The following is a 19,107-nucleotide window of genomic DNA, read 5'->3' on the forward strand; positions in this document are numbered from 1 at the left end:
AAAAGGTAATGAAGACCAGAGACTTCACAGACGTCATTAACCCTTTTCATTTAAATAAATAACAAGTCCGGCACACTGCTATCTGAATGCGAGAACGACTCGAATGAAGTATAACGACAGAGCATTATTTTTAAACTTCATTTCAGGGAAGAGAAGTCTATTAGCCATGCACGGAGCTGCCAACAACAAGCTTCTAAAGCTTTGAAAAATTTCCAGGCCGCTTTTGTAGACACCAGATGTAAATGAGGATAAAGCAGTATTTGAATTTGGATGTTTGAATCCAGGCCTTACTCATGTGAATAAATCGTGCCTTGTTTGCTTTTGTTAAATCAAATCCCTCATAATTCTGCTGTTATTAAACCTGGAAAAAAATAGTACAATTCTATTTTTTACACTTTCCATTTTCACTGGATCCAGAAAAAAACATCCAGTTACAAAAGAGGAATTCCACACATTTCTGCACAAATCAATCTTTGAGATGTAAGAAAAGCCATTGACTGTTTTGATAAAGAAAATAATTCATTGTAGAGTAACTTACTGACAGGAACCAGGGCTCATAGTGTCCACAACAGAAACATTTTATTTCCCATACAAACTCCTGAACCTGCACATGACTTCTTTGTTTTTAAATGTAATGTTAATAATGATAAAATAATCATACATCTGAGAAATTAAGTTCTTTTTTTGTGGGGGGGGGGCTATTTTACTGTATATCACCCTGTATGTAGCTCTCCACCATGAATGGATTTTAAAAATATATTGTAAAGCAAAACTCTGAAAACTATTGTAAAGCAATGTCTCAGGCCTCAGGCAGTGTATTCGTAACCACTGTGAAGAAGCTTTCAGCGGTATTAACCTCATCAGTTGTCTGGTTCCTATCACCACCACTGTAAACAATACTAACATGGAATGCTTCTGTAGAACGAAGCGCTTCACATCAATCCACTCTGTATGACTTTGTTTACATCTCAACCAAGTAATTATGGAGAGACTTCGAAAAAACTGTGGGATTGCCCTTTAAGCCATTTCCTTCTAATGTTTCTGATCATTCTAAAGAGTTAAAACTGGCAAAAAAAATTGCAAAATCAGGCCTGTTATCTTCTACAGATTAGATGTTGGAAGACGCACTCGGACGACTGATCACTTGAACTGAAGGCAACAGCTGTGTGAATCCCTATACGACTGCAGCCTACATGATGATGTGTTGTTTGCAGCCTGCTGCTGAGATGACTCTACGTCATTATGCAGGAGCACAGTGCGTGTGAGTGAAGCACCCTTACATGCAGCACATCACGGCTTTTCCCACCGCTGACTCTGACAGCGTGACCTTACCAAGGGGCCTTCATCTTTTTCTTTTTTTATTAAAAATGCTTCAACGTCATGCGTCGCATATGAGGGGAATTCCATAGAAACAGCCTATGTAATATGTAAAAGAGGAGGTGGAGCCCCAGCCCACTTAAATGATCTGTCTTTCCTATGTTCTTATGTATGTAGGTCAACACAGCCGCCCGCTGAATTATGTTTTTTGACTGCAAGCTGTCCCAACATTCCCTGAAATTTGTGTAAATACTGCATTGTAATTCCTCCGTTGTGCCATATGGTGGGCACAATTCCACATCACTCTTACTTAACACACAAAATACCCCGAAATACACAAACAGCATTCTGCCTTGTGATGACAAACTATTACCAAAACTTATTTATTTATATGTATAGTTCCACATCCCTCTTCTAAATCTCCCCCACACTGATCAGTCCTTCTGATGCACTGAGAAAGATCAGTGTTTTTAAGAAATGTCTACAGAGACCCCTTCCCAACCAAGCGTCAGGAAATCAAAACCCCAGGCTTAAATGATGAAGCTGATCAGCAGCGGCTCATCCAAGCATGCATACAATACCTACAAATGGACGCATGAAGCTTTTAGGCAAAAGGCCTCACTGTTATGCTGTTATTTTGCCTCCTCTACCAATATGACCAGTATGAATGACTGTTCACATGAGCAGCTGACAAACAAGTGTTCTAGAGAAGATCAGGTCCAGGCTTTCACAGGGTAGAGCCTTCAAACCCAACATCCCAGGCTTAGTTACCTTATGTTTGATGTTGCAATGGCAGCAGACGGTCCACAGGTACTTGAGGGTCCTCCACAGGAGGATGATGAAGAGACCCCCGAAGAACGTCACCATGGAGGACGCGAGGAAAGCCCACCACATGCGCTGACCATTGTTGTCACACGGTACGTCTGGTGAAAACGGGATGATCACGTCCATCTTGGATATAGAGACAGAGGAGTCCGGGTTTTTGTAGTTGATATTATTACTCATTCTAGAGCCGCTGCTGCCATAGGAAACGTTGCCATCTGCCACAGCTAGCATGAAGAAGCTCTGGAGAGCTGCTGCCAGCGCCCCCAACCCCGGCCATCAGCCATATTGCTTCAACTAGCCCTTCTCCTTCAGCGCTCGCTTTCTAGCCGATTCTCCTAAACCTCAACGATATGTAGATATATAGTTTTCCTTTTTTAGCCAAAATTGGTCGGAAACGGGAGAGAAGGAGCGAGGCTGCGCGCCTCCGCGAGAGACATTTAAATCCGCGAGAACTGCGACTTACGTTTTCATGTTAACGGGTTTTCTCCTGCTTTTGTCCCAAAATTTTCAGAACGAGAGCGCGCTAAGCCTCCGCGCGCATCTCGCTGTCCGGTCGCGCGCTGAGCTCGGAGGTCTGATTTTCCGAGACGGTTCTGCTCCTCAGGCTCCCAGATCACAGCCTTCCATTCACACGCGCTACCGTGACAGCTCGATGTTTTTCTCTCCTCGGCGCCAAACTTATTAATCGCCCCCTAAACGCGCTGTGCTTTAGCTGGAAAAGGGGGTCTCCGTCCTCCCGTGCTGCTCGTCGGCGACTGTTGTGAGAAGAAGCCGCTCAGTGAGGGTTGGCGCTGGGTGACAGCTGATCTGGTGAGCGTGTCTGTCCGTGTCCTCTTCTCTCTCTCTCTCTCTCTCTCTCTCTCTCTCTCTCTCTCTCTGTGTGTGTCTCTCTCAGCTCAGATCAGTTCGGTTAGTCCACACACTGCTGGGCAGATTTACAGGTAGGAAGGCGGAGCCAAGCCATCAGAATCAAAGACGGACAAACAGCTGTAGGGCTGCTAATGTCCACCACTCGCTTACTTGACTGGGTTTGGGGGCTGGAGACTCTGCTGTTAGGTTGGATCTTCAGTGAGCTCCGGGTTCCTGCTAGTCCTGCTTCTCCTTCAGAGACGAAAACACGCAGCAGCGCGTCGCTATAGGCCTTCACACTGTGGACATCAGCTAAAGCCGTTATCTCACAGCTGTGACGATGATGGAGGAGTGTGCGTGGGGGTTATTATTATTATTATTATTATTATTATTATTATTACATAATAACAATATTATTTGCGCTTATATTGTTGTTGTCTATCATTATTTAATCTAAATAATTACATAAAATACTGGCATCTAAAATACAAAAATAAAAATATGCACTACATACAAATTATTATTATTATTATTATTGTTATTATTATTATATACACTTCAATATTTATTTGTTTGTGTATAGAGTAGAGTCTGCAGTGTTGAAGACTGTCTGTCATAAGATCCTGTAAGGCATTTCATACCGTTAACACAGCTAAACACGAATGAGGTGTGAAGATGATTTACTGACCTTTTGGTTTAAGTACAGTACCTCTCAGACAGTAAATCTAAACCATAAACAGCTGCTGTAACAGAATCTTTGAAAAGTTAATCTTGGAGCTAGGGCTGGGCGATAAAATCGCGATATAAATTTTCCTCGATAGAGCGATAAGAAAGGTTCGATAAATGTTCGATATGATACACCATTCTCACACTTCCACGACCAGAGACAGCCCTGGTCGCGTTTTCTACTGCAAGGAAAGCGACACTACTCCGCTGTCGCCAGGAGAGGGCGCACTTCCGAGTTTTTCGACATGATTAAAGAGGGAGGGGGCGAAGAGTGTAAAGGGTCACCAACTCCACTTTAGCAACGTCTGAAACGTGGAGTTACATATTCCCTGGTTGAGTGGAGCGACCGGCGATCTGTTCTGTGACCGAGTGTGAGTGACGAGACAAGTGGCCTAAGTTAACGTAGCTGTGTTGACCTACAGTGAACTTACCTCTTTCCTAACATCCTTACAGGGTTTAGCAGCGTAAATCACAATCACAATCCTCACAACTAGCGCCGTCAAAAAGTCACATTTAAGTATTAGTGCATTCCCAAGCAACGAAAGTGAAAGAAAGAAGTGAGTTCATGTCAGTTACAGCGCTGTTTTAAACGACAGTAAACGGAGGACGCTGTGAGGCTTTAGAGAGTGGGAGAACATCTTCACAGGCTAGCTGTTTTTAGCAGCTGGCTAACTTGAAGCAGCGCTCCGTCACTCGCGAATGGATTATGTTGTAGGTCAAACACGGCACAAAAGCACCGCTTTTGGTTTAAACGTACCCGAAAGGAGGGACCTGTTTGACTGGTAAAGGATATATTTAGGTTCAGCCCTCAAACGCTATGATAGAATAGAGAAATCCAAATGTTTGCTAGCTGGTGTTTGAATACTGTGATATGCTCTGACATGCATGCGGCAGGACTGATGCCAGTGAGGCGGTGTGATCCATCACTGACATACTGAGCCAGCTAATATTTGCTGTTCGTGCTAAGTTGACGTTGTTGAGAAACTAAACAGTTGAGCACTGTTTTTGGCCACTTGTTTAGCATTTGTAACGGGATAGCCTAACGCTCGTCACCAGACAGCTAAAAACAAACTGTTTTCTTTCTTACGTTATTACAAAAACTGCGGCCTTACTTTTCCAGCTGGTAAAACAGCTCACCAGACACTTTCTCCCACTGTCCCAAATGTTTATCATGTTTATAAAGGATCCATAAAGGATCCTTTAAAATAGCGATGCACCCAGGAGCAAAAATCAGCCTTCAAACTTTAAAGAAATAATGATTTGACATTTCAAATAAAGAGGCTTTTATTGTAATTCCATCTATGTACAAACACAGCGGAGTGAAATTACGTTCCTCCAGGAACAACACGGTGCAACAAGGAACACAGTACGAACGTGCAGGCATAGTGTGCAAACAAAAAAATTCAGCTAGAAACAATAAAATAAATGCGATAAATTACACAGACAGTAGACGCAGGAAACAGACAGGACAGTGCAGCACACATTTCTGGACATGAGGTGGTGAGAATAAGGTACAGAGATATTTAACATGCTGTGACCTGTAAGTTTACACAGTCAGATAACATGCATAAACACAGCAGTTACTGAGGTAGTAAAACTTGAGTAAACAGTGTAAATACAGTGTAAGCAGCAATGTTCCAGATAGTGCAAGTAGAGCATCAAAAGAGTTGTGTGTGTGGAGTATGTGTGTGAGGGTGGCTTTCAGATCAGTCCTTGTGAGTTTAAAAACCTGATCACCTGAGGAACAAAGCTGTTGCAGAGTCTGGCAGTGATGGCACGGATGCCCCGGTACCTTCTGCCAGACAGCAACAGTGAAAAAAGTCAGTGTGAGGGATGGATGGGGTCATCCACAATGCTGGTGTCATTCCGGATACAATGTGTGGTGTAGATGTCCATGATGGAGGGGTGAGAGACCTCTTCTCAGCTGTCCTCACTATACACTGTAGGGTCTTGCGGTCGTAGGCGGTGCAATTCCCAAACCAGGCGATGATGCAGCTGCTCAGGATGCTCTCCACAGTCCCCCTGTAGAACATGGTGAGGATGGGAGGGGAGAGATGAGCCTTCTTCAGCCTCCGCAGGAAGTAGAGGCACTGCTGGGCTGTCTTTATCACAATATGTATCGATATCGACGGATATGAATTTTGTCATGATAACATTTTTGGCCATATCACCCAGCTCTACTTAGAGCAATAAACAGTGAGAGACAAGCTGACAACAATAAGGTAAAACTATGATTTTAAATTAGATTTAGCCAAAGCTGGATTCAGGCAAAATTTCATAGTGACAATTTATTAAATGGTATTAAAATGTTCTGTATAGCTGTTCAGTCGGTAACACTTTACATTAAGGGTCGCTAAATCAATCATTAATTATATAATAATCAACTATTAATTTCCCATTATTTAGTTTTGAATGAACACTTTGTTAAGCATTAGTTATTAGTAACTGATTAAGCACTTATCAATTAATAACGGAGTACACTGTTCGTTGATAAGTTAGTTTATCGTTAGTTTATGGCGTTATTACTTATTATCTGTAGTAACTGTTGCTTATTACATTGTTAATGAACTAATAAGCATTTTTCTTCATATAAAGAAGTAACATGATAACTTACTGGCACCGCTCATCGCTTCTTAAATTCCTCGTACTTAACCGCTCATCGCTTCTTAAATTCCTCGTACTTAACCGCTCATCGCTTCTTAAATTCCTCGTACTTAACCGCTCATCGCTTCTTAAATTCCTCGTACTTAACCGCTCATCGCTTCTGAAATTCCTCGTACTTAACCGCTCATCGCTTCTGAAATTCCTCGTACTTAAGCGTTCATCGCTTCTTAAATTCCTCGTACTTAACCGCTCATCGCTTCTTAAATTCCTCGTACTTAACCGCTCATCGCTTCTGAAATTCCTCGTACTTAACCATTCATTAAGAATGAAGTAATGAATGGTGCCAGTAAGTTATCATGTTACTTCTTTATATGAAGAAAAATGCTTATTAGTTCATTAACAATGTAAGAAGCAGCCGTTAGTACACAGATAATGAGTAAGTAATCCATAAACTACAAACTAGTGTACTCCATTACTAATTAATAAGTGCTTAATGAGTCCAATGCTTCTGATACAGTCCTTACAGCAGACAAAACTCTGCTTACACCACTATTAAACATGTTTAATTTGAAATCATGATTTTTGCTTATGTCTCTCTCTCTCTCCACAGATGGCACATCAACACTGCTTGACAAAAGGTGAGGGTACTCCATTTATTTTGCCTCCTACTGGGCAACCAAGGGAATGCAGGTTTAGAGAATAAAACATCCTAGCCATTAAAAATTAAGTAGAAGGCATGATGGGAAACTATGCATTGTAGGTTATGTTGTGTAGACTAAAGTATCATATCAAATGCCCAATAACCTATGCTAAATACTTATGTCCACTATACTGCAGACCTGTTCATTGCATTGAATTTTAGAAACATAAGGGAGTCTTTATGAGGACATTTCTAATCTTGTTTGAAGAGGAGCAGCTCCATGGTAGGTAGACTTGGCATTTATTGCCTTTCATGTAGTACCATGTTATTTATGGAGGGCAATAGGATCCAGGATTGATCATCTTCCTGGAAACCTTGCCCAGCTGTCTGAGGAACTGTGGGCCGAGGAACCCGTTCCCGTGGACAAGCAACAGATGCTGCCAGTTGGCCATGTAGGTGGTAAACAATGGACAGTTCAAAGTGTGCAAGTTAGCATACACGGTCAAGCTTGGGCAGGCTTCTTTAGTGAAAACAGAGCCAACCTAACACTCGATATTCAGCTAAAGCTGAGAAAGGCCCTGTTTGCCAGACTAACTAGAAAGATCACTATCAGAGAGACTTGCGTCTTCTCAGGTTCAGATGATATCTCAGCAGCTGTCTTGAAACAGATACCCCAGCAGGAGACTAAAAGGGGGGTAAGGGGACTTGGAGGACACTCTGCAGGGGTAAAGCTGGAGTACTATAGTAGAATATGTAGGAGGCTTCCATGCAACATGGCAGTGAAAGAGGGAGCTGGAGGGCATAAATTAGCAGATGAGGCAAATGAGGACATGGAGGCTTGGAGGAGGTGCCTTCATCCTCAAGACTGAGCATGGTTAATCAGCACTGGCATCACCAAGGGCACTTTCGTTATTGCACATGGATTACACATGAACATTGCAACACACGGACATGTGTATGCTAAACCAGAGAAACAGGCGAGATATAGGCCAGTGATCTCCAGAACTTCAGAAGACTTACATAATCTAATATATATATTCTTATATGATAAAACAGCATAAATTAGTTTAATATTCATAGGCCTAGAAAAATGTTGATTCAAAACAAAAAATGTTGATTCATCAGATAAGAATCAAAAGCTGTTACAGCTCAGACCTGGTTAACAGTGATGAGGCCTTTGTATTAATAAAATGCTTGTTTTCTCAACACACATTGTATACAGTACCTAAATCAGTGGTCATCAAATCTGTCCTCAGGGTCCCCAACTGGTCCATGTTTTGCCCTGTTCCTGTGTCAGAGTTGGGACTGAGTCAAAGTTGAACTTTGCAAAGAAGAGGATTTGTCAAAAAATGCAGAAGATAATTCATTTCACACAGTTAATTCATAGTAGCACCAAGATAAACAGACATTTTCTTTATTCATAATGGAACAGCACTAAAATTCTGCATATATTTTAGGAATCCTCTGAATGGTGTCTTGGATATATAAGGCTTACAAAAGGTTTCAGATTCATCTGGATTACAAATGACAGTTGCACAGATTGTTCCAGACAGTGTAATTTAGTAAATTCTCAAAGTCAAAATGTATTATTTGTAAGCAAATCTTTAATTTAATGCTACCTGCATAAGTATACAAGCCTGGGGTAAGTTTCTACCACCTTTGCCCACTGGGAGAGATTTTTGCCCATTCTTCCCAGCATTGGCTGGAGGCTGTTCATGTTGTTTGGGTGATGCTTGTTGACTGCAATTTTCAAACAGTGCAAAAGTCTTTCAACTGGATTTAATTCACATTTTTGTTGTTCATCTGCTCTTCTGTTGCACTGTCCTGTTGAAAGGTGAGTTTTCTTCAAAGCTTTGGTTTTTAACAGACTGAAGCAGGTTGTTTTGCATTGTCTCCCTGTATTTTGCACCAACTGTACTTCAATTTTATCAAGATGCCCAGTCTACACTGAGGATAAGCTTCCCAACAACATGATGCTGCCACCCCCATACTTCCCTGTTGGGGTGGTGTCAATTTTTCTTTTATCTGACCACAAAACTTTGTCCCACATTTAGCTGTGTCACTTCCTGGCAACTTGCAGACGTGCTTTGATGTGTTTTTTTTGTTTAATAATGACTTCTTTCTAGCCAGCTTCTCATACAGGCCAGTTGTATGCCAAGCTCTTAATATCATTGACTGATGCACCTTCACTCCAGTTTCAGCTACCGAACTCTGCAGCTCCTTCAGAGTGAATTCTGGCCTCTCTGTGGCTCCCTTCACAAGTCCCCATCTTGCTTTGAGGCAGAGTCTGTAGGGAGGGCCTTGTCTAGGCAGTGCCTGGGTGATATGATATCGCTTCAGTTTCCTCACAATTGATCCAACACTGGGATATCAGCACACTTGCATATTTAGCAGCTTCTTGCTAAAATGTTATTTTCACACCTCAGGCTGTCAAATCAGAGCTTTTTTTCCTGAAATGTAGGCCTACAGTAGCCCAACCGCATGCTACCGGTTTTGAGCTGTATAAATGGTGTTGTAAAGCCTGTGTACATTGAATTCATTATTTTCTTGCAGGAAATAGCCAAATTTTTATCAACTGGTTTTAGAACTTTTCAAATAAATAATAAAAATCCAAAGCTGTGTTTTCACTAAAGACTCGTTACCAAATTGACCCTTCGGGTAACATGGCCTACTAAATGAAATGTTTTAAGACTATTTTCACCAAAAATGACTGAATAATAGGGTTGAACACAGATTATATTGCCCCTTCAGTCAATATAAATATATAAGGAAAAATATAAAAGGAAAAAAATATATATAAAGTTTACACAGAGCAGAAGGTCAAATTAAAAAATAAATGTTTCATTAAAATTTTTGTTTCAAGTTACTTTTATTTTGTTTTCATTTAAAAATAGTTGACAGTTAAAATGGGTAACGGTTGCGACTTTAGCTAATAAGCTAGCAGTCAGGACTGTTTAGCTTGGCAGGGTGCACAGTGCATGCTAACTACTCATAACCATACAGTTTACATAAATGAAAAAAAGTATTTTTTTTTCTCTTTCTTTTAACAATAATTATGGTAACATTGTTAGCTTTACCATTTCTTTCATGCAGCCAAATCAGGTTATTTGTGTGTAAATGGGGAAAAAAGACTGAGAATACTTACATATCTGACAGTCATTCTGTAGAAAACAATTTAATGCATATTCCTGTATGTATCATAATAAATGGAATCTGCATTACTTATTTGTTTTTTAATGGGGGGGCAGGTTTGGGTAATGGTTGTGCATAAAAAGTCATACAAATGTTAATGTAAAGTCCTTTTAAAGAAATATCTTAAATATCTTGGGAATTAACCAAATAACACAAATTATAGCCTTACTGCAAGATTTTAATACATATATTTCATAAGGAATTCAGTGGCAGTAAAGCCCATGTTGAACATCACCATAAAAATTCATTAAAAGTGAATGCAGACTTTTTCTGTGTTTTGTGATCATTTAAATGCTAATTTTAATAATTCTATTTTAAGGTTAAGGTATAGATCCCATCACTTATCACAGAAATAAAATTGCTTTATTGCTTTAAAAAGGTAATGGGACATAAACTGAACTCTTTATGGAAAGTTCCTTTTAAAAGCTTTTTCAGGTCTGAGTGTTTCAGTACAGACTGTTCGGCTCGTATATGACAATCAAAGAGGTCGGGCTCTGTCCACTTAGTTTAGAATGAGCCCGAGTATATATTTAGCAGTTTAGAACCACCCGTGTCCTCGATACTACACGAAATACTAGCAATAATGGGGAAAAGTTTCATCACAGCAATTGAAGCCTAAAATGATACAGGCTTTTAGCTGTTTGCACTTAATCAAAATATGTGGTAGATATCAAGACAAAAATGAAAAACAATGGAAAAAATGTTTTGCTGTATCAGCAAATTACATGATAGCTGGTATAAAGCCAATAATAGCACGTACTTTAGCATGTGTATAATGTAGTTTATTTCAGTTCTTTCCTCAAGGGTTTGTAATTTATTGTTGAATAGAGTTTGATTTCCTACAACTTAGACATTTTTCTTCACTACAGTGTTGCAGTTAGACTGTCCATTTCAGCACAAGTACAAGCTTTGTAATAGTTCATACTCTTGTCATTTTAAATTGCCTATCGCCACTGGGCTCACAAGACCAATTTAACCCTGGATTTCAATTTGTTTTCACTCCAGTTCTCATCAGATGTTTCTACCACAGTGAGCTGTTTCCTATATGGATCATTTCATGCCAACTCGCCTGTCCAGTCACAGGATGGATCTGTGAACAAAGTGATGTAACCATGCAACATTTCAGATTTGTGCTCAAATTAATGTAGTAAGGGTTCTAAATCAGGTTACTGTATCACTTAAATATCAGAGTTTAACAGATTACAGAATGACTGACATCAGATGAAATACTAACTGGGTATAAATACAACACTAAGAGTAACATTTCACTTTGTCATCTGTTTTCATGTTCGTAAATGACCACAACACGCTCGTATACTATATAGGCTGTACTGCAGGGCAGATTTGGAAATATTTATATTTATATATCTTTTTTTTTTTATATTTATATATCTTTGAAATGTAATATTTGTCAGATTTCAAAATTATTTTTGCAAAACCATATTGCTCACAGCATCTCTTACAGGTGCCCCAATGCTTCCAGTGTCTTACAAGCCATTAAGATGACTTGTTGTTCAGAGTCCTGACAATATCACACAAGTTTACATCACCCAGGTTTTTCAAACGGTCAGTGACATCAGTCAACAGAATCTGAGAATTTATGTGAAACTCCTGGTTTGATGAGAAATGGTGGCTGGAATTCATTTTGGAAACTTCAGATGATGATGCTTACATATTTGTAATTGTTTTGCATCCTCATGGCCAGGAAATGTATTTTGATTGAGAGCAAGATATACTTGTTTGATGTTTCTGCAACATTCTGTGCATAACAGATGCCTGATGAACAGTACAATATATTACCACTCAAAAAAGACTTCTTGAAGTAATATAAAAGTTGTTTTGGAAATCCAGTGTTTTTCAGTTAATGGTTTTACTACATTTTTGTGTTTTATTTCTTACTCAAATGTATGTTCAAAAATGATTAAATCATTGAGTCACTGCTCATCTGTACCTTCTTGTTAATCAGAAATGACTTATGTAGGAAAAAGGTCTGAAGGAAAAATGTTTAAATAAAAAGCTCTCCCAATAAATGAACCTGTCATAGGCTTTTCCTACCAGGAATACCGGGTGATTTAAAATGAAATATTAGTCTTAATGTTTCAGCTCAGCCCAGACACTCTGTAAGCAGATCCCAATATTTAAGATGTGATAGAAGCTGATGGGGCGATCGTTAAAAATTCATTTGTTTGATGTCTTTTGCTTTTTCATGGAAATTCATCACATGACCATACCGTCCATAGATGAGCTGGTGGAGAAAGTCCTACGTGCACTTCTGAAAAAGGACCAATCGCAGACCCACTGGGGAACTTCAGGCATTGTGTGTGATGATCAGAATCACTGATGCTTGGAACAGAATTTTGTTGTGCGTTCATTTCTTCCCATATGGAGAAACTGTTTAATTGTAGTAGATGCCCAAAGTGAAAAGATAAAGTAAAAGATCAGGGGTCTCCAGATCGTTGTATGTGACAACATTACCACAAACCGTAATCAGCTTTTGGAATTTTCTGTCTCCACTAATTGGAACTTGTGCTGCTACTAGATCCATCATCTATGTAGATCACAACTGCAGTCAATATTCAAAAAGACATCTTACTTAATTCATACTGGCAACATATCTCACAGAAGTGCTTTTGTGATGCTCTGTAGTGCTTACAGAATAACTGTACAAGCATATTCTTTTCACCAGCACTAATGAGGTATGAAAGAAAAAAAATAACCATCTTTTACTGTGGGAGGGTAACACTCCACACACATCACTGTAGGCTGGCAGTGTAGCTCAGCCTGAATGAGGCCATTCTTTCAGTTCCTGTAACAAGTAGCTTTGAGAGGATACAGTAGACAGAATAAAAATGTTACCCATCTCAGATCCTACTCTGTCAGGTCTTCCTACCAGACTGCAGCAGTGAGGCCTCACAAGAAATTTTCAAAATCTCAGTTCCAGTAATTAAAACCTCATCTTCCCCATCTTCCTCATGGTTAGAGACAGTCCATCACCTTAAAGACAGGGCTACCAACAAGACAGCTCCATGCTCAATTACAGCACCTGTCATTCTACTGCATGTGCACTGGTCTTTCTAAAGGGTGCAGGCTTGTTGGCTGTTAGAGAGAGAGAGAGACAGAGTGAGGTTACCCTGCAGTGGAATAAACACTCCAGTCAATCACCATTTGGACTCGACTGATAATATAGTGTGATACAGAAAATGACTTTTATTCTCATGTTAATGTGTTTAACAGCTCATACAAATCACATTCTTTTTTAATATTGAAAATCCCAATTGTGACAGTACCTGCCTTCTAGTCATTGCTCCTAAAACAACAAGCATGTTGCGTTGAATCCCTCTCATTTTGATCTTTGTTATCTATTCAGAAAACAGTTAGATGTGGAATTCACTCAAAACAAAATGCCTAATTTCAACCCAATAGTCAACATAAGGACTGATTTTCCTTTGAGAAAATTGTGCAATACGAAATCCCTTTTTAAACGAGAATGTAAATAATGCAATGTTTCTTTTTTACTCATTTAAGAAGAGGCAATTAATGAAATGTACAGAACATGAGTGATACACTTAAAAGAAAATTAATCTTAAAGTAATAAGTATAGTACCTATTTTCAACCTCTACTGGAAACCTAAGAACAGCTATTGTTTAGGGTCCATAACGTTGCAAGTGCAAAACAGAAATAAAAGAAACTGACATTGAATTTTGGCACAAAAACTGGTGGGACTACTGGTCTGAATGTAGGACATGACTGTGCCTGCTGAATAAAAAAGAATTAAATACACATGTAAAATGACTAACATTTCAACAGTTTTAGCCTAAGAGACCTAATTATATTTACCCTGCATCTCTTCCTTCCATGATGTTTTGCAGTGGGTACATATAAAAGTGACTAATGAACAGAGAAAAAGACGAGAAATACAAAAAAAAAAAAGAACATGCTTATATCTGCTAAGACCTGACTGAACACCTGCTGTACTCTCCTAGACTGATAGCCTAGTCAAAATACATTTAATATATTTATATTTGTAGATATAGATCTATATATTTTGATGAGTTTGCATACGTACAGGTTTAGAGTGCCTGTACTTCAGTATTGTATGCATGAGTACAAGTGTGTTAGATTTCATGTTCTCTTTAAATATATATTCTCCTCTATGAGAATGATAACACAGTGGTCTGTCTAGCCCTGGAGTGCAATCTGAGGAGTTTCAAACATCAGCCTTTCACCTCAATAACATGCCATTGTCATACGCTCAGTAGATCTCCAAAGGCACTTCCATTTGGCCCGTAAAAATCCGCTTAGTTGCTGTTCAACTCAACCCAAAATATAAGCACTATGATGCAAACCAACAGTCATTATTACATTTAAACAAACAATCTTACAACAAGTTACTCTTCACCCACAATGAGTTTTCAGTCCTTGAAGTGACGTGTAAAACATGACAGAGATACACATGCCATTTTGGTAAAAGTGGGTTGAAATACAGGGCTGGTTTTAGGCTGGGTGGGAGAGGGGGTTGGGGAAGGGGGGGTTGTGGACAAGGTATGACTTCATTAAGATAAGGGGACAGTACACATTCAAGCAGACATTAAATAACAAATCACGGACTGATTCTTCTGTAAACAAGTGTCTTAGATGCAGCATTACTAATCATTAGATGTCTGTCAGGAAGACCAAAGGAAAACAATGAAAACTTCAGTGCTATAATCCTGCATCTGCACACACGGACACAGGCACACGTGCACGCACACACACACACACGCACACACACACACACACTCACACACACACACACTCACAAATAAGAGGCTCTGTTACAATTAAACATAAAATGTTACAATTAACCAGAAAATTAATCATGAAAGAAAAACGGAGGAGCACTATATATCCGCGATGCTCACTGTAGTGTACCTTTGTGTATAGTGTGAGTGTAAAGCATAGTGTAAGCTCAGGTGTGAGAGGCAGTAAGCAGAGAGCACACGCTCAGCCACCTAGGGAGAGCCCAGCGGAGTCCACAGGACTTTGCTCTGCTCTTGATCCACTATAGTCACGATCTGAGTGCAAATGTAGGGCAACGTGCCTCCTTGGACAATACCTGCAAGAGAAACCATCAGCTAATAAAGAGTACAACTATTTATATTAAAGTTAAATAAAAAATAAAAAGATAGAAGTTCATAAACTATATGGAACCAAATCCAAACCTGTAAAGAATTTGCTATATTCCTGCTCTATCTTCTGTGCAACCTCAAATTGCTCCTTGGAATGTTTTTGAGAGACTTTATCCCGCAGATATACCGGATCTTTCAGCTCTCTGCACAGGACACAGACAAAGAGGAGATGTTGTACTGACACGTCCATGATTTTAGTCATAACACTAGCATCAATGCTGTTAACACTTAAAACAGTTCAAGTAAAAATGAAAGCTTAAAACTGTAACAGTGGAGCGGAGACAGTCTTTTGAAGAGAGAACATGTGGCTGGAGTTACAACACTTTGGACAAATGATATTACATAAAAAAGAAATTCCAGCTGTTGGACATTACATAAGTTTTTGTGTGCATGTGTGTGTTTGTGTTGGGTGTTTCCTAAGGTCCAAAAGGATTAGAAAAACATATAAAGTCTGCAGCATGGCTACACATACTGTAGCTTCCAGCTGCCTGTAAGGGCTGCTCTCCTTTAGTCGTATAGTTAGTGCTATTTAGCAGGTCATAAATGACCTGCATTATACCAAAGTTCAATACAGTGAAGAGAGCAGGCTCCGTTTTTCACCTCCTGAGAATTCTCAGATTTGCGCAGCACTACTGGGATGATTTTTCACCATTAGTTATCTATGTCACTGTGTATGGCCATAATGAAACTGAAAGGCACACTTATATGGTGTGTATAACTTGGCTTTACATTTATTAAATTCCTTGAGTCCTGTCTATGTACTGTGCAGTCATGAGACACACAGATGCGCACAGAGTCAGCCTTCATTTTCTTCTCGGGATAAAACAGGCCCTGGATCACCACAAAGCATTCTGCAGTGCACAACCTTGAGAGTGGCAGCCGCCCACTCACAGGCTTTGGTTTAGGAGGCAGCGTATATCTGTTTTACATAAAGAGCTAATACAGCCATCCACTTGACTGCAGCAGCTCCCAGTGCACTGCCAAGGACAACGCAGTAGTCTCACACTATACCACTGAAACTTTTCATTTTGCAAATGACTCCCAGTCTCTATGGGAGAGTACAAAGTGTCTTTGGAATAAAATGCCCAAAAAGGGCTCTTAGCACCAACTGGGGAGGTAAATTGTCACTTTCTTAGGTCTTACAAATGACTTACAAGGACATGTACTACGCTCAGTGTTACATACAGACTAGTAGCCATTCTTCTTGGCTCATTCTCGAAATGTAAATATCTTGTTAATAGGAGTATGTAAGGGCCACTTACTTTATTTGCTTTGCATTTTTGTAGCGAATGAAAATGACGATTGGGTAAATGTGAACGCTGTGAAGCCGTTCGATGGCGTGAGGTGCAATGTCAAGCAAACAGTGACAGTCCTATGAGAGAGAACGACACAACACAAAGCAACTTCAAGTCATGTTACATGAACAATGAATGGCCGCAAACAGAGGAACAGTGGATGTTAGAGAGAATAGAACTGGCACACTTAAAACCACAATCAGGAGCTTCAGAACAGCCAAATGGCAACTCTAGGACTACATGCTCTAAGACTGAAATGGGTAATACTCTTAAAACTCAGACCTTTGAGACAAGAATAAACTAAAATAAAGAGCTAAATTTAAAAGGTCAAATGTTAGCTTATATTTTAATTAGGGACGACCGATAGATTGTTTTCAGAGCCAATACCAATTATTAGAAATATGGGACACAGATAACTGATATCTGATGTAGTGCAAAAATGTACAAAAATTAAGTGCTTCGAGCTAAAATATCTTAAAAGTAAATATTAAAAGGGATGTTTGTAAGACAGTTGGAACTCAAAAAGGGCTGAAGAACTTTAAACTCAAAAATTATACAAATAGACAAAAATATTACAGTAAGGATCTGAGCAATCACACGGTAAAAACTATCACTACTTTGTAAAAGGCAACAACAACATTGATGGTATATGAATGTTAAGATGCTTATTTCATTTTGTGGTTCTACCAAAAACGTATTTCATGCGATAAAAAGCAGTAGCTGGACTTGCTGAATGTGTCAGAAGTGTTCTGATTGGCCCCTGAAAATCTTCTTTCGGCTGCTGCCTTTAGGGGTCGCTACAGCGGATCATCTGCCTCCATCTTGCCCTATCCACTGCCTCCTCTACTTTTACACCAACCATCTCCATGTCCACCTTCACTACATCCATAAACCTTCTCTGAGGTCTACCTCTTCTCCTTCTACCCGGCAGCTCCATCTCCAACATTCTTTGACCAATATATCCACTATTCCTCCTCAACACATGTCCAAACCATCTCAACCTGGCCTCTCTGGCTTTATCTCCAAACTGCTCCTTCACTGTCCCTCTGATCTGCTCATTTCTAATCTTGTCCAGCCTTGTCACTCCCAATCTCAGCATCTTCATCTCTGCCACCTCCAGCTCAGCCTCCTGTCTTTTAGACAGAGCCACAGTCTCCAAACCTTACATCATAGCAGGACGCACTCTTGGGAAGGTTTACAAGACAGTAGTGCGTCCTGAAAATGCTCTGCGTTATTCGATGGAAGTAGCAAGCTGCAACTGTCGGTCCTTTTAATGAGTAAAAAAAGAAATGACTAGAAATTATGTATAACATTTGTTAACAACAAGTTCTGATTTACTGCTTTCTAGATGCTTGTCTGTACAGCTATAGCTCTGCTATTGACACCCATATTCTGAATGCTGGAAGCAAAGGCAGCGCAGATTCTTTCCTGCGAAACTCACAAACACTAAAAAGGCACCGTGGGCGAGACAGAGACAGACCACAGTGCTGGTTGGTTGTTTTCGATACATCATCCACATTTCAGGCGATCCAGTAACACTGCAGTAGTGTGTTTTTTTCATTTATTTTTTTTTATCGTGATCACGTCAGATATCCGCATTTGTAACAAAGCTGTTTTATCGGCAAAGAAGCAAGTTCAAGTGCCAATTCTGATAATTGGAAAAAGGCTGAATGTTGGCTTTGATAATCGGTCGACCCTTGATTTTAATTATTTGTATCATTAATACAGTTTATATGGGGGACCTCTAAAGACAAGGGCTTGGACCACTTATTGCTTAAACAGTAAACGTTAAATTGAAAAATAAAAACATATTTAAAGTTTACAGATATTTCATCATCCCAGCCCAGCCCTATTAAAAACATATGTATACCTGCAGAATTTGTTAATACTGCATTTTTTTGGTACGGGTGATTTAATGATGGTTAAAGTAAAGCCTCAAAATCAAAAATCCTCACATTTCAACCGTGCACTATATCTTTGTGTCCATCAACTCGGTGGCCTTATGTGGACATACAAATGTGTATCATTTTTCTGGTGTCTGTATCAGAGATGGTCTGTGCATATGTAAAAAATTACTGTCAGAATCTGGTGGAGCCCATGCACTCCATTTTTGTGTTTTCAGAAACATCTGATAAGCTAATTAGCAAGTTGGCTGGGTCCCTAAGACTTGGACTGAGAACCCCTGGTCTATCAATATTCAAATATAACTGTCTGATTGCTGCCATAAGTGCCTCAGCTTACTTTGATAATTAGGCTATTTCAAGCACACATCAGATCGTCTACACAGACAAATGTCAAATAATGACCCGTTTCTCTTTTCTTTCCTCAACATGAAGATCTACACTTTTTTTCATTTTACATAATTAAATATTTATGATCATCGATTCATCAAAATGCTTGAGTAAGGCACATGCGTTATATTGTTCAGCAGAGCGCTGAAATCAAATACAAAAAGATATTCTAATTCAGTTTCTTGGTAGACTAGTGGTT

At 39.6% G+C, this 19,107-nt stretch overlaps 2 protein-coding genes and 1 long non-coding RNA gene across 25 annotated transcripts in view; 1 reads left to right on the forward strand and 2 right to left on the reverse strand.

Moving 5' to 3' along the window:
* The window catches only part of kcnma1a (potassium large conductance calcium-activated channel, subfamily M, alpha member 1a), a 212,960-nt gene extending 209,968 nt beyond the window's left edge, over positions 1-2,992 (reverse strand). For 14 of the 21 annotated variants that reach the window (XM_037538395.1, XM_037538393.1, XM_037538394.1 and 11 more), the window contains exon 1: positions 2,089-2,373. In XM_037538395.1, coding sequence (XP_037394292.1) covers positions 2,089-2,373 — 285 coding nt within the window. Of the gene's footprint in view, positions 1-2,088 lie in introns of all 21 variants that reach the window. The other 7 variants (XM_037538406.1, XM_037538401.1, XM_037538405.1 and 4 more) reach the window with 6 other exon arrangements.
* On the forward strand, positions 2,814-11,516 carry LOC108444199. Its single transcript, XR_005130290.1, has 3 exons — positions 2,814-2,952; positions 6,932-6,959; positions 11,159-11,516. It is a non-coding gene; the product is annotated as an uncharacterized LOC108444199 (long non-coding RNA).
* A 1,821-nt stretch (positions 11,517-13,337) lies between these two features.
* dlg5a (discs, large homolog 5a (Drosophila)) overlaps positions 13,338-19,107 on the reverse strand; it is a 58,693-nt gene continuing 52,923 nt past the window's right edge. For 2 of the 3 annotated variants that reach the window (XM_017725176.2, XM_017725185.2), the window contains 3 exons: positions 16,585-16,694; positions 15,356-15,465; positions 15,146-15,249 (listed from right to left, as the gene is read on the reverse strand). In XM_017725176.2, the coding sequence (XP_017580665.1) occupies positions 15,146-15,249; positions 15,356-15,465; positions 16,585-16,694 (324 nt within the window). Of the gene's footprint in view, positions 15,250-15,355; positions 15,466-16,584; positions 16,695-19,107 lie in introns of all 3 variants that reach the window. The other variant, XM_017725167.2, reaches the window with a different exon arrangement.

This window comes from Pygocentrus nattereri, chromosome 5 (genome assembly GCF_015220715.1).
Source record: "Pygocentrus nattereri isolate fPygNat1 chromosome 5, fPygNat1.pri, whole genome shotgun sequence".
Lineage (NCBI taxonomy): Eukaryota > Metazoa > Chordata > Actinopteri > Characiformes > Serrasalmidae > Pygocentrus > Pygocentrus nattereri.